The sequence below is a fragment of the Osmerus eperlanus genome, chromosome 23, assembly GCF_963692335.1.
Source record: "Osmerus eperlanus chromosome 23, fOsmEpe2.1, whole genome shotgun sequence".
NCBI classification, from domain to species: Eukaryota; Metazoa; Chordata; class Actinopteri; order Osmeriformes; family Osmeridae; genus Osmerus; species Osmerus eperlanus.
The window spans coordinates 4,136,927-4,164,199 of record NC_085040.1 but is presented as its reverse complement, the minus strand read 5'-3'; the positions used below and the strand labels follow the sequence as shown (position 1 = coordinate 4,164,199).

Here is a 27,273-nt window from a genome sequence, read left to right as displayed (position 1 = left end):
TGGGATACTTACTTTTGGCATGTGTTATCTACGATAATGCTGTCCTCTGCTGGTCACAAGAGGTAACGCATGCAAAGAAAATAATGTAAACTATTACAGGAGCTGCGACAACACACACACAGTTACAGCCCTCATGCTTTCACGGTTGTATCAGCTATCTGTTGTAACTCCAAAAATGAGTTAATGAAGTTATCTGAGTAGAGAACGTGAGGGAATGTTTGTGTGTGTGTGTGTCTATTCCTCTTCTTGAATGTGACTCACTTTTGGCTGTATGTATGGAATGAGATGATTGAAGTGCGGGCGGGGGGTAGAGGTGGCCCGCGTGGTGGGGTGTAAAGTTACCCCCCCTCATCACTCCCGGGGCCCCAGGACACGGACTCATTAAGTGATGTCACAGTGATGTCTTGTGTTTCACTGGCGGCCATATTGTCTAGCGAGGGGTGGGGGGGGGGCTCAAGATGGCGGTCGCTCGCTGTCGTTTCCTAATTACAAACACGCCACACAGATACACTCACGCGTGCCTGCTGTTAGACAGACCACCTTCCTATCTTCTCTCATGTCCACACACACACACACACAAACGCAAAAAAACATCTCTCCGTTTCTCTTCCTCTCACATGTTCACAAATATCTTCGGCATGGGTCCGTTTAGGTAGACACACGCGTACACGCACACGCACACACAGCTGTTCCAGCGTCGACATGCGTGTCTCGTGCCCAAGCAGCAGGCAGACAGGGGCCCCCTCACGCAGGCTGGTGTTGTGGACGGCGGCGGGGCGTTTCCACGGGCTCACGGTGCGCTTCTCACTCCTGTCTTTTCAGAATAGCGGCTAACGAAGCGTTGTTTATCTCGTCCCAGCTGAAGATCCTCGACCAGCGGCACAAGCAAAAGCTGAATCTGAAAGCGCTGGACGCCGTGCTCTTCGGGCCCCCGCTCCGTAAGTGAGACCTCGCCTTCCTCGCCGTACGCCTGGGTGGACTTGGGGGGGGGGGGGGGGGGGGGTATTTGGAGCAAAAATAGTTGTTGTCGTTGTGTCTATCCCGCGCTAACCCTCTATCTCTGACTACCCCCGCTTGTACCCCCCCTTCCCTCCCTCCCTCCCCCGACCCCCACCACCCTCCCTTGTCCCCCACCGCCCTTCCTCATCCACCTTCCCTCCTACCACATCGTCCCTCTCTCCTTTTGCTCCTTCCCATGTATCTGCCCCCCCCACCTTCCCCCTTCCCCCTTCTCCCCCCCACAGGTCAGCAGCACAACTGGCTGAAGGACTTTGTGCTGATGGTGTCCATCCTGATCGGGGTGGGAGGCTGCTGGTTTGCCTATGTCCAGAACAAGTCGTCCAGGGTGCACATCTCCCAGATGATGAGGGACCTGGAGAGCCTGCAGAGCGCCGAGTTCAGCCTCATGGAGCTGCAGGAACGGTGAGTTCAGCCTCGTGGAGCTGCAGGAACGGTGAGTTCAGCCTCGTGGAGCTGCAGGAACGGTGAGTTCAGCCTCGTGGAGCTGCAGGAACGGTGAGTTCAGCCTCGTGGAGCTGCAGGAACGGTGAGTTCAGCCTCGTGGAGCTGCAGGAACGGTGAGTTCAGCCTCGTGGAGCTGCAGGAACGGTGAGTTCAGCCTCGTGGAGCTGCAGGAACGGTGAGTTCAGCCTCGTGGAGCTGCAGGAACGTCTGACTCGGCGCTCGGCATGTTCGACGTCGCTGTGCGCCGGTTTGACAGCAAGGACGTTTGATCGCAGTTAAAAGTTTGATGGCGTGAAAGGGTTGACCTGGTTTTGACCCCCTACCTCCACCCTCCCACCCCGCCCCCCCACCCTTCCCCCCCTGCCCCCCTGCCCAGGCTGGAGAAGGCTCAGGAGGAGAACAGGACCGTGGCTGTGGAGAAGCAGAACCTGGAGCAGAAGATGTTAGACGAGATCAGCGGGGCCAAGAAGGAGGCCCACCGCCTCCGGGACCTCCGCCAGGGAGCGGAGTGCGAGCTCAGCCGCCTCAAGTACGCAGAGGAGGAGCTGGTGCAGGTAGGAACCCTCCAGAACCTTGGGAAGGCAGAACCCTTTGAACAAAAACAACACTTGGAGAATGCATTTTTTGTTAACAGCTTAGGCAGAACCTTTGGTTGATGTCATGACTCCACATACGAAATGTTCCGAAATGTTTTTCGAGGGTACAACAGAGCCTATATAGTTCCAGGTAGAGGAGTTCACATGTCAAATCTATCCACATTCATGAAACAAAAGCAGTGGGTGGAGCAGAATAAGTGACATTCTCTCACCCCATATTACAATAAGACAATAAACATCCACAAACATCCAAAATGTGCTCCCCACAAACCCCCCCGTCTGACCCCTCCCTCTCCCCTGACCCCTCCCTCTCCCCTGACCCCTGACCCCTCCCTCTCCCCTGACCCTTGACCCCTCCCTCTCCCCTGACCCCTGACCCCTCCCTGACCCCTCCCTCTCCCCTGACCCCTCCTTCAGGTGCGTATGGCTCTGAAGCGAGCAGAGAAGGAGATGCAGTCAGAGTTCTCGGTGCCGGAGGCCCTGCAGATGTGGCTGCAGCTCACCCATGAGGTGGAGGTCCAGTACTACAACACCAAGAAACACAGCGCCGAGCAGCAGCTCACCGTCGCCAAGGACGAGGTAAACATCGCTTTCTTCCCAAGACCCAGCCGTGTTTCGCGGAGTTCGGAGGTATCGTGGAGTTTGTACGGATCGCGTTAGTCAGATGCCTCCTTGGTGTTCCGCCGTTGTGCAATTGGATATTTATCTCCCACACAAATCTTCACACACACACACACACACGTTAGGAGAACACAAGGACGGCTTTTTTTTCCCTCAATTACTTTTTTAATGTGGCTAAATTACTTTTTAATTGTGTTATTTGTTCTTAATTTGTTCTGGCACAACCAGAGTGACTCATCAGGCACTATCAAAAGTCAATTAACTGCGTAAAGCACCAAGAACATGTTGTTCTCTTCACAAAGACACATCTAACCTGTGCGCCTTTAAACAGTGTGGTCTGCTGTTTTGTATGGTGTGCGGTGCCCACGAAGCAGGATACTAATGTGTTTCATGTGTGTGTTTGTGTGTGCCACAGGCAGAGAAAATCAAAAAGAAGAGGAGTTCAGTATTTGGAACCCTTCATGTTGCTCACAGTTCGTCTCTGGATGAGGTGGACCACAAGATACTAGAGGCAAAGTATGAAAACACACACACAAGTACAGTACACACACATTCACTCACACACACACACACACACACACACACACACACACAAACTCAAAACATACAGCATTTAGCCAACCTCTGTATTTCTTAGTGACTACATTCGACATAATCGGCATGCTGGCTGGCAATCATTATTGATCCCTGACCGGCACAACCACAGATGTGGAATGCTTAGTTGCATACACCCCACGATACATCAGGGTTTGATTTATCAATACATTTTACAGCCCTATTGATTAGTAACCCCCGGCCAATAAGACAACAAGCCACCCAAGCATGGATTATGGACAGCGGAGATGAAGGCCAAGATGACCATTAATAGACACTTAAACCAAACCAGCCTATCTGTACACGCATGCAAGCTTTGCCCTGGTTCGAACCCTCCTGGAAGCGTCGGTGACAGCGCGCGCCTTGTCGTTGCAGGAAGTCCCTGTCGGAGGTGACCGCCTGCCTGCGGGAGCGCCTCCACCGCTGGCAGCAGATCGAGAAGCTGTGCGGCTTCCCCTTGGTGCACAACTCGGGCCTGCCCAGCCTCACCGCCACGCTCTACTCCGACCACAGCTGGGTGGTCATGCCGCGGGTCTCCGTGCCGCCCTATCCCATCGCCGGCGGAGTGGACGACCTCGACGAGGACACGCCCCCAATCATTCCACAGTTCGCCTGTAAGGAAAACCTGGAGTGGGGGGGGTGGGGGGGGCGGGGGGGGTCGCCTCGTATGTGTGCGTGCGTGTCGCATTGCTTAACCGGACAGAATGCGTTTTTTTTTTTGGGTGCGCGCGCGTGCGTGTGTGTGTTGTTTTGAAGTCGGGATTGTGCCGTGCGTGTTTGGCGCGACCGCTGAACGGGACGGGTAACCAAACGGCCACCCCCCGCTCCAGCCGCGACCACCTAAAGCCCCTGTCCGTCTGATTCCCCAGCATCCACCATGATGCGCCCCCCCCTGAGCCGCAGCAGCAGCTTGTGTCGCTCGCGCCGCAGCCTCCTGGGCTCCCAGCAGTCCTCGCTCATGTCCCCCGACCCCGACCTCCTGTCCATGGCAGGCTCCGGCCTGTCCTACCACCCCGAGGGGGACGAGGACCACCTCTTCTTCAACGTGGAGAGGAAAGGGTGAGGATGACGCCACGCTGCTGCGCCAGGGGGGGGGGGGGGGGGCTGGGAGGGGGGGGGGGCTGTATGAGATTGCATGTGGCCTAGTAGTGATAGTGCGTTTAAGGTCACTGGGTTGTTTTGAGTGACTGGAGATTTAATGGTATCTCTTTCTTTCTCTCTCTCTCTCTCTCTCTCTCTCTCTCTCTCTCTCTCTCTCTCTCTCTCTCTCTCTCTCTCTCTCTCTCTCTCTCTCTCTCTCTCTCTCTCTCTCCTAAAGGGATTGCACACAGGACACCTTCTCAGACACAGACTCTATCAGCTCCAGCATGGGCTCCCGCAAACAGCAGTACCCTGGCCCCTGCTCGGCTGGTCAGGAGACCCAGTACCGCAGGATCTCCCGCGAGGAGATGCTGATCTACTCCCAGGACCCCTCCCTCGGCTCGGGGGCCTCCTCCTCCTGCCTCAGGGACTCCACCCCCCCACCCTCCACCAACCCCTCCCCCGCCCTGGAGCACCAAACCCACTCGCACAAGGGCTCCCCCGACCTCACCCGCACCCTCTTGCCCGAGTCCCAGAGCATGCCCTTTGCCGGCGGCGTCCAACAAGCGGGTATGGGGGCGTACAACGGTATCTTGGAGAAGTCCTACAGCATGGGCCAGCTGCCCGCGGGCATGGGGCCCGGTGCGGGCCGCTACCCCTCCCTTACCTCACTGGACTCGGAGGGCAGGAGTGTGGGCAAAGAGCACAAGCTCCAGAGCACCTCCTCCCAAGACTCGAGCGACAATGGCAGCGAGAAGTTTCGACGCTCCTCGTCTAAGATCAAGAGCCTGTTCAAGAAGAAAAAGTAAACTATTTCAGAGCGATGCGTCGCTAAAGAGCGAGGGAGAGGGAGAGGGGGAGAGAGTGAGGGGGAAGTTGGAATTCAAAGGGTGAAGGGAGAGTTTGCTTTAGCCTTAATATAAATGGATGTCATCAGAAAACAATTCTTTTTTCCTTTTTTTTCCTTTCTTTCCCTTTTCTCCTTTTGTTAATGACGGGATGTAGCTCAGTCTGGGTACTTTGAACACCCCAGACTGGTAGCCTTACAGTTCGAAAATGCCTTTTTTGTTCACTCATAGCCTCACAGTAAAGCCTTCAAAGGTCGAAGAAAGGTAAACAAAAGGTCAAAGTGTCAAGGTCCATGCCAGTTGTTTATCAGACAACAATCAAAAGCATGACCTGCTCACTGTCCTTTCTTGTTGTTTTGAGTTTGTACCAAAAAAAAAAAAAAAAACGTGTGTAGGGGGTTTAAAGGTGCAATCTGTAAAATTATTTGGCTATTGTAATTAATGACCAATGCCTTTCTAAATGAAAGGTTGGGTTTTTGAGACAGTAAGGTGTACATTTCCCATAGCGGATCACTGTATCACAGGAGAGCCTCATGTGAAAACTAGTATAAACTTTCAATAACAGTTGGATTGAATCAAAAATAATAACTAGAAAATCGCATTTTACGACAATGCAGGTTTGATTAATTTTTCAGATGATTTTCTGATTCTTTATATTTCCCGATTACGGATTGCACCTTTTTTAGGGTTTCAATAGTAGGCTTATTCAGCTTTAAGAGTTCCAGTTTCCCGAGGCTCCAGAGCTCATGTACTTGACTAATTTCCTTAGAAGAATATCCTGCTAATGTTTGTTGCACTATTGCTTTCCTGTTTTGGGGGAAAGAGCCGCTGCCTGCGGAGTAAATATTGAATAAAGTTGTAGAGTAAAGAACAATGTATGACGAGAGGCATTGAGTGCACAACAGGTGTTGTCAGAGCCAAAATCATTTGATGTGTTTTGAATGTCTCTCTTTATGGATTATTCTAGATATATATATATATACATATATATATATATATATACTTTGTTTTTACAAAATTATGTTCTTATAGATGTTTTTAAAAAGATTTTTATTGGTGGGGGTTCCCTAAGGAGTGACTGGTTTTTACTGAAGAGCAACATAAGAATATGCAGATTTAACCCCCACCCTTAAGTTACCTGTCTTTGTAACCTACACTACCCAATGTGGAGCCCATTTTTCCTTACTCGTTTCCTTGCTTCCATGCATCTTTTCTTAATGGTCTTTCCTTAATTACTCATGTCCTCTCTCCTTACCTGTCTCAACGTTTTCATTGGAAAGGATTACCCGAGGGTCCTGACATCAACCTTTTTACACCAATGTGCTCTGAAACGGCAAGGACAAAGGACATAAGGACAAAGGACATAAGGACAAAGGATATAAGGAACTGAGGTACAGCCTTTGCTTCCTTCCATTCTCCCCTGACCTTTTTCCTGTTGTCGTCATCCCTGGCTTCTTCATGTGAAGTGTTCCTCACCTCCACGCCTAGACTGAGCGCTCTGTTTCAAGGGTTCTCTATTTTCTCGCCGCCCTTTTTTCGTCATCCTGGACACGGCGCTTCACCTCTGGATCACAACCACAACGTTTATGACAAAAACGTCGCAAGCTGAAAGGTCACGGCAGTGACGAGAGACAGTGACGGGCACGATTGGGGTGGCAAACTTGTGACAAAAGTTGCGGTATGTCACAGTACAGCATGCAACAAACAGGAAAAAAGTTACATGTGAGCAGAAAATATAAATGTCTACAAGACGTTTGGATTTTTGGAATATTTGTTGTGTGAATATTTGTATACTGTAGATAAATTAATAAAAAATGGAGGCATAACAATACTGTCTTGCTTTCAGCGTCTGTACATTTTCTCATTAAAAAAGAATGTATATATATCTTAAATTTATTGGAGACAATTACGTTTTGAATAGGTTGGGATTTGACCAATTGCAGCTGTCCAGAACCCAACTTCTGGATTCATGGTTCACTGCCCGAAGGCATCGGCTATAATTCCATTTGAATCCACATTTTCTTTAGAGAAGAGTCGAAAAGAAAGAGAAGAAAAAAAACGTTTTGACATCCCATTTGTCATGAGTAGTAGAACAGTGATACACAGAAGAAAGCATGCATGATTGCTTTATCAATATAAAGTGAGTGTGATGAAACTTCTGTTGATGGTTCATCAATTCCGCACATGGGATGAGACTGGAGAAGTCAACTCATGATAAATGTATTGTTTGGGTGACATTGTACACAACAACAAAACCCACACAAACCAACCTCATTGGCTCATCTGCTAGATGCAGTTCCATGGACCACCACTAGGCGTCAGTCATGTAAAAGGCAATCAAACATCTCAGAGTCGTTCAGCGGCATTCTCCTCTATCAGATGTGGTACACCATATTTGTGTGGATGTCATGCATGCTATCCTCATGGCAAGAACAACACTTTGACATGCACGTACACAACATGTGTTTAACACCGTATACAATCACGTTATAGAAGGACCAGCGTGAGGATCACGCATGGCTGGGTTTATCCCCTCAGACCAGCTCCACCCCGGCCATTCCTGCTCTGCCGGCTGTGACGCAAGTTAAGGCACTACTCTGTATATTTATGGCCCTGAAGGCTAGCCATCCTTGCTAATTCGCCACCATACGTTTCTAAAGCCCTGAAAGATGAGCTGCAGACCACGAAATGGGAAGATGGGAGCACTGCCAGTTTTTGAGCATGGTAAAAAAAACTAAAACATGAAACACTCTTTAATGAGTGGTGGAACCAAAACAAAGCTAATTAAATTTACATCTAAATATCTATATATATACATATATGCAGTACATGCATTATTTTAATTTAGGAGGGAAATTTAAGGTGCTTTGTATAAACAAACTGTATACAGCATGTATCTAAGTGATCGGGACAAGACTGCCAACTTCCGCTAGCGATGTCGTTCCTGTATAATCCCATTGGAGCAGACCTGCTTCTGCACATTGTAGTTTAATAGAGTAGGTTTGTGTACTCCTTGCAAGGGGGAGAACAACGGAGGTGGATCTCGTGTTTTGTTCTAAGAGGAGAGAAAGAGAAAGAGGGTGAATGAGGGAAAAGCGAGACAGAGATTTAGTGGTGCAGATAGAAGAAAAGAAAGAATGCGCCTCTCTTCCTCTATTGCATCATCTATGTAATTGTATCTCTCTCACACACACACATTAACATTTACTGGCTGCACCCGTTCAAACAGGCACCACCTTAATGTTTCATTTGAAGCTCAAGCCTAGATGAGAACCATGAATTTCCCCTTTGACAAGAAACAATTTGGGACTTCAATCTGCGTGTTATTTATTCTTGGCGGAATACAGGACTGCATTGCTGCGGAATGGTCGGCTCAGTCCCAATCCATTGTAAATAGTGTGGAACAGCCAAGGCCGATTAGTGAAGTTGTTTACCCACGTGAAGCTGGACTATGTCAGCTTTGGCAGAGGTAGGGCAAACAATGTTACAGTACAAGGCAGTTTGTCTCCTGACTTGAACTGTCTCATTTCCAGAAGACTCCAAAAGACTCCTGATGGCAACTGTCAGAAAATACTTCAAACTTTCTTTCCTTTTTTTCTGTTTATTCTGTGTATGAGGTTACTGATTAGGAAGAGAGTTCACTCACCTGTTTCCAAGTTCTGTACTATCTTTCTGAAAGCTACATTTGAGATATGTGTGGCCTTCCATGACTCAAATTGTAAACCACTTGCGGCAAGCCTATCTAAGAGGATGCTTCCTACAGTCAAATAACAGTGGTTGTGAAAGCCTGATGCCTTCCTTTCTGACAGGTCTATAATTTGCAAAATGACAAAAGAATTATTTTGAATGTCAAGCCTTTGAATGACAGCCTAATGTCTGTCTTTCAAAATACAGTTGAATGCCGATACTTTGAATGGAAGTTTGTGATGGATTGATGGATTCTCTCATCCCGCCAAGTCTGCAGAAGTCTTCTGGCCAAAGATTCAACCTCCTTGACACTGGCGGTCCACACTTCCATACTGTCTCATAATAAAGTTCATTTTTGAAAAGGCAAATCTGATTCATCCAGGGTCAAATGTCAACACCCTTCACAGAGTCCCGCCACAAGCCTTCACCAATAAGAGCAAAGATCTGCAGCAAGGAAGCATGAAAACATTTTCATAGACAGTCTCTACATTACACACACAATTACCTTGATGTCATCTTCATTAGAGTTCACTTGGGGAGGCAGTTGTGAGGGAGATGAGAAGTATTGGTTGTCAGTGAGAACCAGCCGCAGCGAGTAAGATAGCTTGCATTCCGTACCCACTGATGGTGAAGCGTGCCGGGGTTAAACGAACGTGACACCCCCCCTCACTGACTAGAGATCCGATTGGATTAATGAGCGCCCTTCTGCTTGCGGCAGAATGCACAGTTTTGAAAACCTGTCTGGTAGCGAGCGATATGAGAAGTGAACCGACGGAGTCAGGAGAGATTTCTTCCTCTTTCCCACTTCCTTCTTTCCCAGGATATGTTGTTTTAATGTTAGGGTAATGTCAGATGACACTGTAACACGGCCTGCAATGAAGTAATGAGAGATGGGAGAGTGGTAGAGGGCTGTGTATGGGGAGGGTAGAGGATGTGAAGAATAGATCTGACTGGACTAAGGCCAAAGTGAACTGCTTCTTCACAGAGTGATCTGTTGAAGCATTGCTGAGCCCTCCGCCTTGCACTATGTCTTTGCAGATCTTTTGTCTTCTATTTTTCTTTCTCCATTTCATTTTCTTTTTATCTGTAGCCCTCCACACACTCACCACCACCCCTCTCACCCTCTCTTGCTCTCTCTGGACCAGACAAAAATGTACACGCACAAGCGTTTCAACATAGCCTTTTTTCTGGCTTGGAAAAAGACAGTTGACTATAGTATACACCATTCATCACACATGCATAACATATCACCCACCCACACACACACCCACACACATAGACACCTCCCAACATGGCCGTAGATCCAAGGGGACATACTGGGGAGAAAGTGGAAGGGGAGAATGACGGGAGCAGTTCCAAGGAGAACAAGAGAGGAGATGTAAAACTAAACATGACCAAATCAGAGCGAAATTGAGGTCATCCCAAAGTGAGGGCGAATGGGAGAAAAAGATGAAGAGGTTGACTCAGAAGTGAGAGAGAAAAGGAGGAATACAGGGGAGGCTATTTTCCCAATCTACATGTAAATCATAAATTCTTTCGCAGTTCACCGGCCCTGTGTCGCCTTCCCTCTCCTCTCTCCATATATCTCATCGCACATAACTTCCCTTATCCTCTCTTCCGTCGATCAAATAAATTCAATCAAATCTATATGTGTCAAACTCCTAGCTTGATCTCTTAAACAAAGGCAGGTGAATTTCATTTGAGGGAATTCAAGAGCTGTGTGCCAATGAATAATACATGCGTTCTTCTTGAAGTTACCTCGGTTTTATTAAGTCCCAGGTTCCCTCTGAACTTGCCGGCGACGACATACCTTGGCCGAGTTGCCCTGGTTCAGGACGGGGAAAAAGGGGGCCCTTATCTCTCCTCTTGGGGCCCCAGGAATCTCGCCGGTGTCTACATCTACCGAGATATACACAGTCACTCACGCGTATTCGCCCACGAATGCGTATCAACACACTCACACGCGAGGACACCGAAGAGAAACAGGTTTGTGTATACGAACGAGCACTCGCATCCTTTAACAATAACACAATGACTTGCTGAATACCAACACAACTCCATTTGATGTCGCCACTGATATGTCATCCGACTTCAGTGTCTTCTGTGAGAACCCACAGCCGGGATGGAACTCTTCTGGAATATTGAGCGGCTCTGTCAAGGCCGAGGAGGTTCGACGGCGGCAGTTGCAACAGCATTGACTCTTATACGCACGCTCCGCTTTGTGTTCACACACAGTCCTTTGAAGATGGATGCCGGGTGATGGGGGCTCGGAAGATCAGATGCTGTTCTCTGTAAGCTACACTGTGGCTGCAACAGCACAGCAGGACCATCACCACCTGAGAAGGAGAGGAGCATGAAGCAAAGGGAAGATGGAGAGGAGGAGGTGGAGGGATAAGCTGTTTGGGAGGGTTAGAGGGAAAGGAAGTGGGGATGGGGGGGAAAAGTGATGGAATGAGGAGAGGGGTGGGAGCGAGCGAGGGAGGGAGAAGAGAGGAGAGAAATAGTCTTACATATTCCTTCATATGTGTTAAATGCATATGTGAGAGAGTACCGGTGATGGAATCTGCACATTATATGTGTCCTTGTGTGTGTGTGTCTTTGTGCGTGTCACAGTTTCACTTTGGCAACACAAACTGTGTGCACAAGAGTGTGTTGTGTTTCCCGCATCCTCTCCCTACACAGACAGAGATGTTCCCAACTGTGTACAATGTGTACAATGTATGTAAGTGACAGCATGTGTATCAGTGTACAGGAATAATGATGTGAATATGTTAGCGTTACCATATGTCAGTGTGTGTATATATGGACAATTGCATTTGAAGATACAAAAAGATGTGCATATAAGTATATATATATATGTATGTGTGTGTGCGATACATTTCAATGTGTTTCCCAGAGGTCCCCTGTTCTGTCCTCTCTCTTAATGCTGTAGATGGCACACTTGCACTGTGGAGCCCTGCACTAACTTCCATCTCCACTGCTGCAGTGTATGATAACCCTGGCTCATTCCACCATCCATAATTAATACTGCTGGCACAGTTGACCATGGTACCACCACTACTTCTGGTACAGGGAAACTGTGTGTGTGTGTGTGTGTGAATGTGTGTGTGTGTGAATGTGTGTGTGTCTTCTATCTGCATGACTATGTCTGTCTACATTTCTGTCTGGGCCTTGGATGCATCTCTGTCTGGAATCTGTGTGGGTGTGCATACTTATCTTTGTATTTGTGTTTTTGAATGTGTGTGAGTGTGTGTGTGTGTGTGTGTGTGACAGAGAGAGAGAGAGAGAGAGAGAGAGAGAGAGAGAGAGAGAGAGAGAGAGAGAGAGAGAGAGAGAGAGAGAGAAGAGAGAGAGAGAGAAGAGAGAGAGAGAGTGCATGTGTGTCTGTGTGCAGAGATTGAGTGATTGAGTGAGTGAGTGTTGGAGAGAGTGTGTGTTGCCTTTCACAGGGCAGGATCACACCTTGACCCCGTCTAACAGTGAAGCAGAACGGGAACAATGAGGTCGTCACTGCTGGTCCAGGTAAAATATCACCACCATTAATGTTGTCACATAGAGGGTATGTTACATGATCTGTTCAAAAAGGAGGAAGAGGGAGAGAAGATAGTGAGACAGGGAGAGAGAGAGAGAGAGAGAGAGAGAGAGAGAGAGAGAGGAGTAGAAAAGCGAGACAAACAAAGAGACTATAAAAGAGGATGAGGGAGGGGAGGAAGAGCAATTACAAGACAGTAGAAAAGAGAAATCAGCAACAGATGAAGGACATTTGAGGATGCAGATGAACAGTATCTTATTTCAAGGAGCCGAGAGAAAGACAGATGAGTGAAAGAGAGCGGGAGAGCGAGATGGAGAGAGGGGGAGAGAGAGAGAGAGAGAGAGAGAGAGCGAGAGCGAGAGCGAGAGAGAGAGAGAGAGAGAGAGAGAGAGAGAGAGAGAGAGAGAGAGAGAGAGAGAGAGCGAGAGCGAGAGCGAGAGAGAGAGAGAGAGAGAGAGAGAGAGAGAGAGAGAGAGAGAGAGAGAGAGAGAGAGAGAGAGAGAGAGAGAGAGCAGAAAAACAGGATTAAGGCAAAGCAGCTTCATGTTGTCTCCCTTAAAAATCTGTCCTTGGTCCAACAGCTGTGTGAATGTGAACGAGGCCACACGAAAGTACACACACACATGCACACACACACGCACACACACACACACACACACACACATGCTCAGGGACACAAACACAAGGGAACATGTTTGCATCACACCCAGCACTTGAGCTCAGAGAGAGAAAAGGGGGAACTGCAGACATGACATCAAATCACTCTCTAGTTGGTAGGATGGCATGACCTTGTAGACATGAGGGACAAGGCTGTTGTCTGAAGTCCTGACACAACCAAGGCTAAAGATTGTCTGGCTGAAATGACACTCTACTGACCACAGAGACAGTGAATAGGCACATCGTAAAGGTAAAATGCCAAAGATATTCCCCCCTGAAAAAACTGCAATAGCCCTTCTACAATACAATTATTCATTTCACATTTTCTTTGCAGACGTAAACTTGGAAAACAGACCCACATGGAGCTCAGACAGGTTACAGACTGTAATTACAACGACAACAACTTTTTTCTTAAAAGACACAGAACCCTCCAGGTGTCTACGAAACTCCATTATTTAGAACGGTCATTTCTCCTTTGTTGTCACATATAGGGTTGATACAACAAGTGGTGAAAACAACTATTCATTTACACAGGCTGCTAATACATTTATAATAATAAATATATAATACTTATTCTAATTCTAATATTTTATTCATGCATCGCCATCAAACGGCATCCACGACTGTTGGACTTCAATGTGAACGTACCCTGGAATCATGTCTGTTCCTGGTGGCCAAAAGATAATAGTTGGTCTCTGTTCCGGGGTGTATTCATATGTATTCATATTCCGCCTCATCCTCTCTCCCCCAAGTATGAGCTATGACCTAGCATTTTCCCCCAGACGAAAATAACACCCTGTCACCCATCCTAATGACCAGGTTCTGCTCTCTCCCTTTGTCTCTTCCACTTTTTTTGATTGATTGTTTTAATTTCAAAGCTGCAGCTATCTATTTATTTTCTGTTTATTTATTTGGTTGGATGTGCTCCTATCGGTTGCAAGCGGTTCGCAGGGTTGCAATTTCATTGTCGACCCCAAAAATGCAGAATGACTATAATAATGGACTCTCTCTTCCTTTCACTCTCCCTCTCCCTCCCTCTCACACACATCCATTGCGCGTTTGTCTTTGACTCTACTCTCTCTCTCTCTCTCCAGCAACCTTACTCTTTCTTTCCTACAGTCACAAAACACATTCATGACCCTGTTTTGCTCAAGAGTCCCCCCTAGGCAATTACACATGTACAGTAGCATTTTTAATCACAACAGCCAGGGACAGAACAAGGTTGGGTGTGGACAGCAGTATCTACTCTAACATAGAAGGGACTCGGACAAATACTGCACATTCCTCCATGTTGACTATTTTTCACCGTGATCATTACCTGACCGCAAGGTCCTAGTACGCCTATATACAGTAATGGCCATGTCTACCTGTCAAGATGTAATTTCGAAGAGAAACCCAAGAGTGGGGCCAAGGTTATAAACCCTACAAACATATATAATGCCAAGCTCCTGGGACAAGGCCCAGCCTTGGAGAGAAAGAAGGTGAATTAGTGCTGGGTAAACTACAATCAAACAGAGATGTAATAGAGCCAATGGAGTAGGAAGTAGTAGTGCAGGGGAATATTCTGTCAACGTATGACTATAGTGGGCCCCCTCACCGCTAGGAGAGTAGGGGGCTTTACATAGTGCACCTCTGAAGTGCATAGCGCCAACACAGGGAAAAGAGCATTTGCTCAGGTTGCTGCTGGAGGTAATTGTGCGAACTCCCGGATAGTGTGTAGAGAGTGACTCGGTCTAACAGAGTGTATAGATGAAGTTATGTCATGTGGTGTTCATGGTTCAGTTGCAGGAGAGGGAGAGACCTTGGTTGTATTTGGTTATCGTGCCTCTGGGTGTTTCTGACAGGAGATTGGGACGGCGGCATTGCTGGCCAAACAAGTACACAACTCCAGGCTTCACTTCCGTCTCCTCTGAGTCATTTTCAGAGGTAATTTGCAAGTGTTTAAGGTCAATGGAATTCAAATATGCACAGCAACCAAACTCAAACTTATTTCAAGATAGCAAAATGAACAGGAAGTGCTAGATTAAAAAGTTGAGCAAATGACAAATCAGATTAGATGCTTGAATGACAAGGCAATCGATGCAATTGATTTGAAGGAAGTCGGCTGCATGTACAGTACTTCTTTTATGTTATACTAACTGTGTTTATCCTTGGCTTGAAACTAGCAGAGCTGCAAGCTGTTTTGCTCTACTTATATCACTCTCTAAAGCAGAACAAATACCAGTAAACAGACTGAAATAATACACTATCTGGTTGCTTTCCAGTCCTGTTTCGCTGCTCACAAACTCAGTATTCTTTCACTGCTGTGTTTATGGAAACCTTGAAAAATAAAGTATCTTATATCATTGGCACCGCTAGGTTAGCATGTTTGACTTAGCCTCCCCAACATGTTTTTGCAGTCTATTTTGATCTCCTAGTGTGGATCAACAGTCTTGGCATGCAGACAATGATACAGACTGGGTACTGGGCATCTAGGCTCTTCCCCTTTCCATTAATGAGCATTGTCTGCTTCCTTAGAACTGATAAGAGACTTAATTGATGCCCTGCAAGTGCAGTTTGTTTGCATGCTAACCACATAAGTATTGTAACCACATGGGTACAGTCAATCTAGCCACACATATTTGCACCTGCCTCTAAGATGAACACAATGAGAGGCATTTTCAATGACAACATGATTCTTGCTTAAAGCACTCTCTAGTCTACAGCTTCTAGACGTCTTCCCTTTGAAACTTTCAACAACTTTATTGCACTTTGTACCATCTGAGAAATGCAGAAGATAACAGCGCACCTATTTCAGAGTCTCTCGATTCAAGGGAGAGATCTCCGGCTTCCTTTGTTGGGTGTCTTCTGACGGTATCTCCAGCAAGTGAGGTGCGTGGAACCTCAGGGGGGTCAATACCACGAGCCCTAAATCACTTCAATGATGTCACTATTGGAATTGAATGTGATTCCTTAGTGCTTTTAGAGCTAGTTTATGGCTAAGCTGGAGGGGAGGGGAGGAGACACACTGAAGGGGACATAAAAACCAGCTTGGCCACAAATACTAACCACGGACTCCTGCTTAGGACAATCACACACACACATGCACGCACACTAGGGAGATAGCCTTTTACTCTTTTGCTCCCATTTCTTCGTCTTGTTCTCTCATGCGCGCCGTAGCAGCAGCCTGTCTAATTGTCGTCGCATTAAGCCCGTCGGCCAGCCACTGAGGATGCACATATACTGTAAATATTCACTGATGTTTACCGAATGTCAGAGGCCAGGAGGTACCTGATTGATTTTGACCTCCTTTCCAACGAGGCCCAAATGTGATTTGTTGCCGTCCAATAGACATTTGAAAGGGCTACACCCCCCACCACCTCCCAATCCTCCTCCTCCCCATTAGAAATTCTAACTAATGGCCCAAGGAAGGCAATGTGGGGTGACTCTGGAATTTAGATTAATGACCATTTTAGGAAGTGTGCAGTGTTGTAGCTTATGAAGGCTGTATCCTGTGGACGTATTCCAAATGGTAAAAAGGGAATGTCACAGGCAGACCATAATTGATAGATTTTGGGCTAAATAAAGGGCAACTTTTCATATCCTCTGAGGTGTTTGATCAAGCATGTAATGAAAAATTGCTACTGTATTGCTTGTGCGCGAGGCAATTGTCCTTCTGAATGAACATCAAGATGAGATCCCTCACTGTGTTGATTGGTACACTTAGCTGTGCAATCTCATGTTGAATGTGTCCGTTGCGACAAACGTGAAGTATTTCCTCATTCAGACCCTTATCAGTAAACAAAGCACTATTCTGAAGCACGTTTTGACACGAGCATTTAGGTAAATCAACTTGATCCGCATTGTCACTCAAGCTAACTCAGCTATCAGTCGTGTGCACTCAAATCCAAGATCCAGAGAAGTGCAGTTCCGCCAGATGAACCAGAAGAATCTCCATGGCTTTCCCCCCAGTCAGGTGATGCTTTGCTGGGCGAGAGAGAGAGGGGAGGGGGAGCACTTCATGAGTTCCAGTCTGGGAGTCTGCTCTTTGGGTGTAATAAGACACAAACTCTCATACTCTGAAGAGCAGGATGAAAATAGACACGCGTAGACAGGAACCCTTTAATCTTTTTCCCCTACTCCTCTCCCTCCCATTCTTTCCCCTCTTCCGCTGTCATGCGGTTGAGGAATGTCTGGGGGAACGACGGCATGGGATTTGAAAACCCATATCTGCTACGTGTGGGTCTGTGTGAGAAGTAACGCGTCCCCTGCCTTCCTTTGTGTAGCCGCGGTGCCATCAATTTTGCATGGAGTCTATCTGGGAACAGAAGAGGGAGGTTGAGGGGGTGGCAAGGCAGAGATGCGGTACAGTAGAGTTGGGGAGGTAGCGGTAATGGTGGTGGAGGGGGGGTGTGGGGGGGGGGAGGGGGTCGGGGGACCATTAAAACAGCCTATTTTTATCAAACCTGCAGTCGTTTTATGCAACGAGGGGCCTCTGGGAGCGTCGCCTGAGCCCGTTTTCGAGGTGCTGCAGGCGGCGGCGACGGCGGCGGCGCCCCGAGCGTGGCGAGCTCAGCCACAGACAATCGGTTGTGCCGCGGGGAAGTCGAGAGGCCGCCGCGGCACAAGCCAAAGCCTTGTTTAGTATTCATGAGAGGGGGCTTTAATTCATTGATCCATGAAGGCAGAGCCTCCCCCAAGACAAACCGACACATGACCACAAATCCACACCCAGCTTAGCTGAAAGACGACACTATCTAGCCCCGACAGGACATGTAGGTATGCACGTTTACACGGGGAAACGTATTCCACAAGGGTGTGCACAACTAGCTGTGTTAGCAGGAAGCGCATGACGATGGTACACAACCAGACAGGGATGTATGCAAGCGCGGACAACGCTCCCTCGTACACAAATGTACACACACACACACACAGACTGCCATTGGGGGTAGGGGTGGGGGTGCATCATGGTGGGGGGCTAATTTGCACTGCTGTAAAATCAAATGTTTCTGTGTAGGTATGTAAAACATTCATATGAAATCATTTCCCGGCTGGCCTCAATGGATCCATCCAGTGCCCCACCCACACACTAATTTGTTTTCCAACGAGGACACACTGCCCCTGATCACACACACGCACCCACGTACACACACAGCAGGGAGAAGATGCGAAGCCGAGATGAGGGAGAGAAAGAAGTGATATTATTCTGTCTGATACCCCTCCCTCCCTCCCTCCCTGCCCCTCCTCTCCCGCAGGATCATGGTAAATAAATGGCGCCCCTTTGCTTTGTAATAGTTTACACATGATCGAGGGTGATGTCAACACTCTCTGGTCCCGAAAAAAAAAAGAGTTTGGGTCTGGATTAGTGTGCCAGGCTTGGCCCTTGCTTTATGACCATCCAGGAAAAATGCCTCTGTTTTTTTGGCCACAAATTACCTCCCCGCTCCCCTCTCCTCCCACCCACATAAGCCTGGCTGGATTTATAGCCTGGGGCTAACACCTGACACAGGAAATTTACTGAGGGGCCTTAAGACTGTTGAGGGAGGGAGAAGAGGAAGGAGCGTGTGAAAGAGAGAGAGAAAGCTGGAGGATAGTTCCTCTGATGAAAGGTGCCTGAGTTTGCTCTGTTGGTGTATGTGAGGCTGTGGCATGAAGGCTACATTGACTTGTCTGAGGTGTGTTCATGATGTCACGATAGTTCTGTGTGTTATTGTACTTCCCAACCACTGTGTTAGAGGTCATCCAGAATGGTATGAATGGACATTGACATTTCAAATAACATCTTTTTTATTTTGTATGAGCTGGGACTCAATCATTCTGACTGTAAAAGGTTTGGTATGAATGGGTTTGTTGTGGGGTAAGCCAATACATATGTGGAGAGTAGTACACTTACAGTAATTATCTTGCCCTCTTGCCCTGGGTGAGTGTATTAGTGTATTTCCACTCCAATCATGATAGAAGCACATTTAATCATGTAATTATTGTAATACACAGTGTGCTATGCAGAGAAATGAAGGACCCTTACCAACCTAAAAATAACCTCCCCCCCTACACACACACACACACACACACACACACACACACACACACACACACACACACACACACACACACACACACACACACACACACACACACACACACACACACACACACACACACACACACACACACACACAGGTGATGATCCCTCTTGGGGCCTACTGTGCTGCCCTCACGGTTAAGGAAAGACATACTCTGCTCCAGTGGTTTTTGGCGTCCCTCTCTGTCTCTAACTAAGCCCCACACAGAGTCCTTCTCCTCTGGGCTTCCTAACAGGCTTCTTTCCCCTCCCTCCCTCCCTCCCTCCCTCCCTCCCTCCCTCCCTCCCTCCCTCCCTCCCTCCCTCCCTCCCTCCCTCCCTCCCTCCCTCCCTCCCTCCCTCCCTCCCTCCCTCCCTCTGTGCATCCCTTTATCCACCCTGTACACTCTGCTGCTTGTCCCCTGCCTCATCTCCCCACTCCTCTGTTGCTCCAGCCCTCTCCTGCTCAGTCCCTCCGTCTCCTGTGATGGCATTTTTTGATATAGTTACTAAGAATGTATTTTTAATAGACTGAGGTTGTGTTTAAACAAATGGATGTTGCAGTTGGTCTTAAGGTATTTATGGTGTTGGGTTATGATGCCTGATTGAGAAGCTAGGGGCACGGAGGTTGGGGGATGTTTGAGTTCTGTGGCCTAAAGGGAGATGGGTCAGTTGATCTAGCAGCCCTGACCTTTTGGCCGAGGAGATTGTGTCCTGTGTCCTGTTTGTGTTTCATTAAGGGTATCTTTACTGTCCTCATTTAGAGAAAGAGCCGTGACATCAAAAGACTTTGGTCACTTGACCTGGGGGGTTATATTGTCTTAACTGTCACTGAGCAGTGCTGACCAATCACAGAGTTCAGAAAAACCATTTGATCTAAAGTTTATATAAGGCAGGGTTTTGGGGTTGTTCTGTATCACTCTGGCGAACGACCTGTGGCTAGCACCTCCTTCGTTATGACTGATCACAAAGTACTTTGTTAAATCATGATCTGTATAAGCAAAATAAATTTATTGTAATCGCATCTCTTGACTATTCAAATCTACACAGTGCCGCTTGAATTTCTACCATTACACTCCCCCATGTGTGCACGTCTCTGACATTGTCCTCTTCCTCGTCCTCCACCCTGCCACGACTGGGCCTTTCTTCGCATCCAGCCTCGCTTTCTAAATCTGCTTCATGCTCGATCTCGTTGCCATTTTCTCTCTTTCTCCCTCCTTTACACACATATACACACACACACACACACGCAACACCTCAATGGAACAGCAAGTAGACTCAGGTGTGAGGTGGCTCACATTGAAAAGAGAACTAGAGGCAGATACAAAGTGATTCTTTCTTTCATTGTGTCCAAATCGTTCATTCTCTCCTTTGAAATTATACGTGGCGCTGATTGTGGAAGATCCTGAGAGGAGAGTGGCACCAAAACCCCTGGAAGATTCTCCCTTGAAAAGAGGTACTGGAGGTAAAGCAATATGCACCACCACATGGGTCACCCAACCGCATTCTCCATAGGCCGCACTCCCCTCAAATAAACAACAGCAAAAAAAAACACCACACACACACACACACACACAGATAAGAGAAAGCCAGCCTTTATCCGGGACAACAGTTCAGTGTCACTCTTTGGCCTACATCCAGTGTCTCTCACCTATTGTGAGTGACGGTGTGGACTGCGGAGCTACAGATGGACCTCTGCTGTAGCATGAAATAGACCCAGAGAGAGAGAGAGCGAGGATGGGGCTGATGGAGGGAGGGAGGAGATGGGTCTGGAGCTGGGCTGAGCCTGCTGACAGCAGGTAACCATCGTCCTGGACTGGGAGAGCAGAACAGGGCCGTGTTGCAGTGGGGCCGACAGCTGTGAGGATGACAACATGTGTAGGAGACAAAGCCTGGCAAGAAAAGGCAGTCACACTGAATGTGTGTACGTGGGGGCTGAATGGGTATGTATGTGTATATGTCCGTGCATGGATTTGTGGTTGCAATTTGGCTGCCGAGCAGTTGGCCTGAGCCCTGTGCAGAAGGAGACCGCAGAGAACTGGCATCCAGGTGTGCACACAGTTTGTGCGTGTGTCGGGACTGCGCTGCGGGTTTTATGGACACAAGCCTCCTCTGGGGAAGACAAGTTCACAAGTTCAGTGTATTTCACAAAGCCTTGTGTCCCAGTGACTCTTTCTCCCTATGGATCTCATTGGCTGAGCCTGGCCCAGTCGCCACAGAGAATACAGGCTGATCCTTACAAAATGACTGATGTCGTCGCTCAAGCATTCCATCTATACTGTCCGTCCCCCCGTCCCCCACCCCCGTCCCCCCTGAGGCCTCTTGGTGAAGATCCTTGGCGAAGACAGCTTCAGACTCTCACTACAATAGTGAAGCCTTAGTGTATGGATGGTGTAACTCAAACGCTCGCAGAATGGGAAGTAAAGGACTCGGTCTCTGAGGCCGAAAATCTTCAGACGAAAGAAAAGGCTGAGACTAAGGCAGCTGAGGCTGCTATTGTTAGTGCGATTGAATACCAAGGAAGAGACTAAGCGAGGGGAAGAGAGAGGCGAAATTACAATGGCAAAATATGCATAAGTATTAAAATACACCTGGTAATCTCCTTCAAAGGAGTTGTCCATAAGGTTTTCATGGAGTGTGGTGCTGCATCCTAAACACAGTTCCTATGTAAATACCCAATTAGGGGACGCTCTTTCTCCCTACTTCCTGTCTGTCTTCCACTTCCTGAGGTGGTCGTGATTGACGAGGCCTCTGTCATTAGGCCTAGATTGGAAGGGTGGGCTGTTTCTGTTTGGGCGGTGTAGATCGTTTGGGTATATATAAAAAAAGAAAGATGTTGGCTCAGATTAATTTCTCCAGACCTTTTGCTAAAGGTAAGTATTAAAGATAAGTGGCTTATCCTGATTGCATTTTAATAACCGAGAGGTATCACAATTAAATTCCCATCAATCTCTCATCCTCTTCACTAACGAAAGTCTAAATCATTATGCAAATTAATAAGTGGTATTCTCCGTTTAAATTAGTTTTTTAACCAATGCACAGCCTATGAATAGCTTCTAAATGTGTACAAAACCCGACAAAAATTTAGTAAATCAGGAGCAATCAGTTGTTCTGTTGGCGCTCACCATGGTTTGGGACACTGATTAATAGCCATATCAATGCTTTGGTTGTCACAAAATTCAGAAGCCAAAAATGTATCTGTAGGCATGGTTAGGTCATCTTTAGACATGGAAATCCAAAAGTTAAGGTAGGGTTAGCATAAGATTAGAAAGGTAAAAAAGAAGAAAAGCAAAAATTAAGGAAACAATAACATAGTCCAATTGGACGAGCAAAAAAATAAATCACAAAAAAAATTGACACAACAAACATTCTTTGCCAATTTAAAACCAAACCAAAGCCTTGAGAAACGGCAGAAAAGTTTCAAAACTGTAAAGAGATAGAACAGAGCGCGTAAAAATAACAGGGGGGTGGAATATCAATATGAGATATGAACACTGCCGGGGTGCTCATGAACTGCAAAACGCTGGTGGCGGGAGTCGTTCAATATCCATCGATTAGAGACGCCGCTTCAGCAGGCGAGTCGACACGCGGCGAGAACACTCCTCGCCTCTCCCTTGTTTTCTTACCCTCGCGTCCCGGTGCGTAAATTATTTTTGTCTAAAAGGCAATTTATTTGGGAGATAAAAACAGCCTGTGGTTAATCCACCACAGAGCAAGAAGCTTGTCTTATTCTGTCGTTTTGTTTGTTTTATTTATGTATCAGGCGTAAATTCAGTGAATTCCGCGGTTTGTGCACCTCCTCGAATTGTTTCATTTCCCCTCAGCTGAAGTGTGTGGCCATAACTAACAAGTGAAGGTGCTTGTTGAAGACGAATGGGCATGATCTCAGCCAGCAACAGACACGTGACAGCATACTTGCAGCTGGTTGTTAATTCTCAGGATGGGATCTCACACTCTTCCTGCTGAACAGATACTATGTGGTGGTGAACTGTGGTATTTGTCTGTTTGTTTCCCCTCTCCGTCTCGACATTCACCCTCTCCAACTGATCAAAAGATGTTCACCTGACCAGAAAGCCTAGTTGAAGGAGCGGTCTCACTTCCGGTGCATGCAGTCCCACTAACAGAGGGCGTGACTGTGGAGGATGTGATTGTTTTGCAAACACCCACACAAATCAATACCCAGCCTCTGCCTCTCCATCAACCCTGATAAATTGTCAGATGGAACCAGAATGAACACATTTACAGGATGTGGGCGCAGTGAGAGTGAGGATCATCCATGTGGATTCGACCATCATTGTGATGGCAGCTCCTTGAATGTCTGATCGGGTTATGAGATCATTATTTATTTAATAAGGAGGGTGTGAGTGTGTGTTTGACTCCAGCAAACAGGGGCTAATCTGACGGTCTGAAGGAACTTCACATACACTACTGGGTTAATCCACTTAACAGCAGGCCCGCTGATTTTGGTGTCTCAGAGAGTCAGCATAAACTATCACCAGGCACCACCATCCATCCCTGTGTGTGTGTGTGTGTATTATACCATACATCGATGAATGGAATTGTGGGAAAAACAGGTACATTTTTAAGGTTAGATAGATGTCAACACATCTCTTGTTGCGTCTTTCTCATTGCCTCCACATGCAGGCATGCACACACACACACACACACACACACACACACACACACACACACACACACACACACACACACACACACACACACACACACACACACACACACACACACACACACAGCAGTGGAAGAGGCTCTTTAATCCCCTCAGGCCAAATAAGAAAGGGAGAATCTAAGCCGAGGAGAGCCGAGAACCTCAGTGGATGTAAATAGCAGAGGGCTGAGAGGCGAGCCAGTGAAGAGAGAGAACAGCGGGGGGGGGGGGGGGCTTCATGACAGAGATAGAATTTAATTTCTTCCTCCTTTGATTATGGGTGAATGTGTAGTGCCCTATTGGGTGCTGCTGGCTTAACTCCTGAGCTGCCTACTGTAACACAGTGCTCCAGACTCACACACACTCATCGCTCAGATCGTAGACGTGCATGCGCAAAGTCAGGTTGGACATTTACACACACACACACACACACGTTATACACTGTGTCTGCTGTGTTCACTTTCTCACATAGCAGACACACACACACTGCTTGTCTTGTGCCACTCTTGTGAAACTCTGTGTGCAGACACACTCACACAGCTACTTTTTGTACTTTTAGCCATTTTTGGGGGGATATTTCTCCCAAAAGTGGAACATCGAATTTTCTTTTATAGTCGGCATACAAACACCTTCCACCCCCTCCGCTTCATACCCCCCTCCCCCGTCGGCCTGCTCCTTGTTTCTTTTCAGCATAGTCGTTCTCTTGCTCTCAATGCCATATGTTGGTTTAATTGATCAAAAGCCTAGGAATGTTCCTCGACATTCTTTTGAGTGAACGCGGGAAGCATTTTCCTATTTTTTTTACCTCATCTTTGTCTTCCTCAACTCGATTCTCTGTCTCCTCCTCTTTCTTCTCTCTTTTCATTGTCATTCCACCCCTTCCCGAACCTTTACAGCCCTCTCCATCTCCACACCTACACACTGCGCCTTAACATCTGAGGTATATCAGTGAGCAGACAAACCGACACTTTTGTGGCAAAACCCCCCCCCCCCCTCCACCCCTAAAAAAACAACCTCCAATCCAGAGCATTAACTACTGAGGGGATATGAGATCACGCCCAAGTCGAAAAAGTTTCTCAAACGTGAAGTTTGTAGAGAAAGAGAAGGAAAGAGGCAGTGAGATAAAAAACTAAGAGCACTGTTTTGGAAGGAAGGAAGAAAAAAAAGAGAAAGGAGTCTCAGAATTGGGTTTTGACACTTCATCGCCTTCCCCGCTCCTTTACTTGGAACGTGGAACATATGTTCAGGGCACCCTGCTGGCCAATCAAAAATGTCAATACCAGTGCCCCGTGCTGCACAAGAAGGGAGGGAACTCTGGGTGTAGCTTTTGTCTGGCCAGCGGGGACCACACAAACAAGGCTGGGATCTTTAGTGTTAAGTGGATTGTGGAGGGCCAACCCACTGAGTTAATTGGATGAAAGGATGACCAGGGGCACTGGTTCGGGGAAATCCAACACACTGTCAGATGGGGGGTTGCATTTTGGATACATATAAACAATGGAGGGGGGAAAACTTTGTATTGTTTAGGGAGTTAGGTGGCTGAGCGGTTAGGGAATCGGGCTAGTAATTAGAAGGTTGCTGGTTCGATTCCCCGGCAGTGAAAAATGACGTTGTGTCCTTGGGCAAGGCACTTCACCCTACTTGCCTCGGGGGGTATGTCCCTGTACTTACTGTAAATCGCTCTGGATAAGAGCGTCTGCTAAATGACTAAATGTAAATGCATTGTGGACATGAGAGCAGACAACGGCTCTGTTCAGCACACATGTAGACTTTCCAAATAGTTTTCAGGTTACAGTGCAAGGCTTGTGAGACAATAAATATTGCCGACATCTCTCTCAGATAAAAAAAAAAAAACATTGTGACAAATATCCTAGAAAATCATCAAGCATGGGCCAAAAGCAAAACAGAAGAGGCAAGGTCTTATGCAAGAAAGAGGGAGATATGGTCACGCAGGTATTGGGAGGAAAAGATGACTGCCAGAAAGGTAAGGAGAACGGAAAAGCGTATAGTGGAGAGAAACAGACCCTCAGAGATCAATAGAGTGTGTACTTGTGTCTGTGTGTGTGTGTGTGACTGTGTGTGTGTGTGCCAGACAGAGAAAGGGAGAAAGAGAGAGGGGAACCAGAGATAGAAAATGCAATCAGTGTGCGGATGAGGTTTCTCCGGAGCTGAGGATTTGGGTCATTTGGAAGAATATGGCTGATTCAGCAACACCGCCACTACTGCTGCCGTGCTGAACTTAATCTACTGGATAGTCCCGCAGGCGGATAGAGGGAGAGAGGGAGAAAGAGAGAGGAAGAGGAGAGGGGTAGAGCGAAGAGAGAGTGGGGAGGAAGAGGGAGGGGAGAGGGAGGGGAGATGAATGAAAAGGGAACAGTGAGAGATGGAGAACAACAGATGCAAGGAGAGCAGGGGAGGGAGGGAGGGAGAGCGACGAGGAGAGACGGGGCGAAAGCCAGCAAGCCAGAGAGAGAGATATATATCAGTGGAGACGGCGAGAGATGGAAAGAGAGGGAGAGAGCAAAGATGTCGAGAGCAGGAGTGAACGTGAGAGCACGATGGAGAGAGAGTCCCTCCCTCTCTCTCTCTCTCTCTCTCTCTCTCTCTCTCTCTCTCTCTCTCTGCAAGCCTGCAGGAGTAGCTCAAGCCTTAGTCTCTCCATCAGATAAAAGAGAAGCAGGATCGAAAAGTCTGCCTCCCTGCTCCCACCATACCATACCATCCCCTCCCACACCCAGTCCCCCTAACCCTTCCCCTTTTTGGGAATTGCACGGTAATTTCTTTTCTGACATTAACCTCCTTTCTTCTCCCTTTTTCTTCTATTTTCCCTCTGTAGTCTGGCGCTTGGGTCCGATTTCACACATGTGAAGACTAATTATTTTGATTTCAATTCCGGCAGGAAGATGTGGGGGGAGTAGAGAGCTCATCTCAAAAACCCACAGGAACCTAATGTTTTATTGAAATATGATGTGCATATTAATACATACAATATTTGTGTAAATTTGAAATTAGGGTTGAAATCGAGACTCCGACTCAAAATGGTGTTTTTAGATTATCTTCTAATCAGCATAAATGTGTAGATAAAAAAAAGGTATTTTAAAGGAAGACTTTTGGAAGAAAATGTCTTGTTTTCCCCCCTTCTTGCCACCTGTTATGCCGTTTCTTCACCACTAGATGGCAGTCATGCAATACAGTGTTGCCATAAATTGCATCCCAAGCTCAGTTAAATGTCATATGGCCCTGATGCTTGTAAGTAATGCAGCAGGAAAATGTGCTCCACAACCTATTGTTCTCATTGAAAAAGAGGAGGAAGTGGAGAGGGACACCAACAAAACAAACCACACAGAAAGAAGGCAAGAAAAAACGTCTACAGCTTTGAGGTTAGCTGGTAAGGTAATATGGTCTTCCCTGCTAGCTTTTCCTACACATGGGCCAGCATGTAATCAACTGTATTTACAAAGGTGTCCACACACACACACACACACAAA

The 27,273-nt window shown here is 47.3% G+C and overlaps 1 protein-coding gene across 1 annotated transcript in view; it reads left to right on the top strand.

The window, feature by feature from the left end:
- Nucleotides 1-7,034, top strand: part of stim2b (stromal interaction molecule 2b) — a 29,883-nt gene extending 22,849 nt beyond the window's left edge. The window contains exons 4-11 of the mRNA XM_062449987.1: nucleotides 687-938; nucleotides 1,245-1,422; nucleotides 1,841-2,018; nucleotides 2,478-2,639; nucleotides 3,097-3,197; nucleotides 3,651-3,889; nucleotides 4,145-4,334; nucleotides 4,594-7,034. Of these exons, the coding sequence (XP_062305971.1) occupies nucleotides 687-938; nucleotides 1,245-1,422; nucleotides 1,841-2,018; nucleotides 2,478-2,639; nucleotides 3,097-3,197; nucleotides 3,651-3,889; nucleotides 4,145-4,334; nucleotides 4,594-5,164 (1,871 nt within the window). The 3' untranslated portion in view covers nucleotides 5,165-7,034. The remainder of the gene's footprint in view (nucleotides 1-686; nucleotides 939-1,244; nucleotides 1,423-1,840; nucleotides 2,019-2,477; nucleotides 2,640-3,096; nucleotides 3,198-3,650; nucleotides 3,890-4,144; nucleotides 4,335-4,593) is intronic.
- The last annotated feature ends 20,239 nt before the right edge of the window (nucleotides 7,035-27,273 follow it).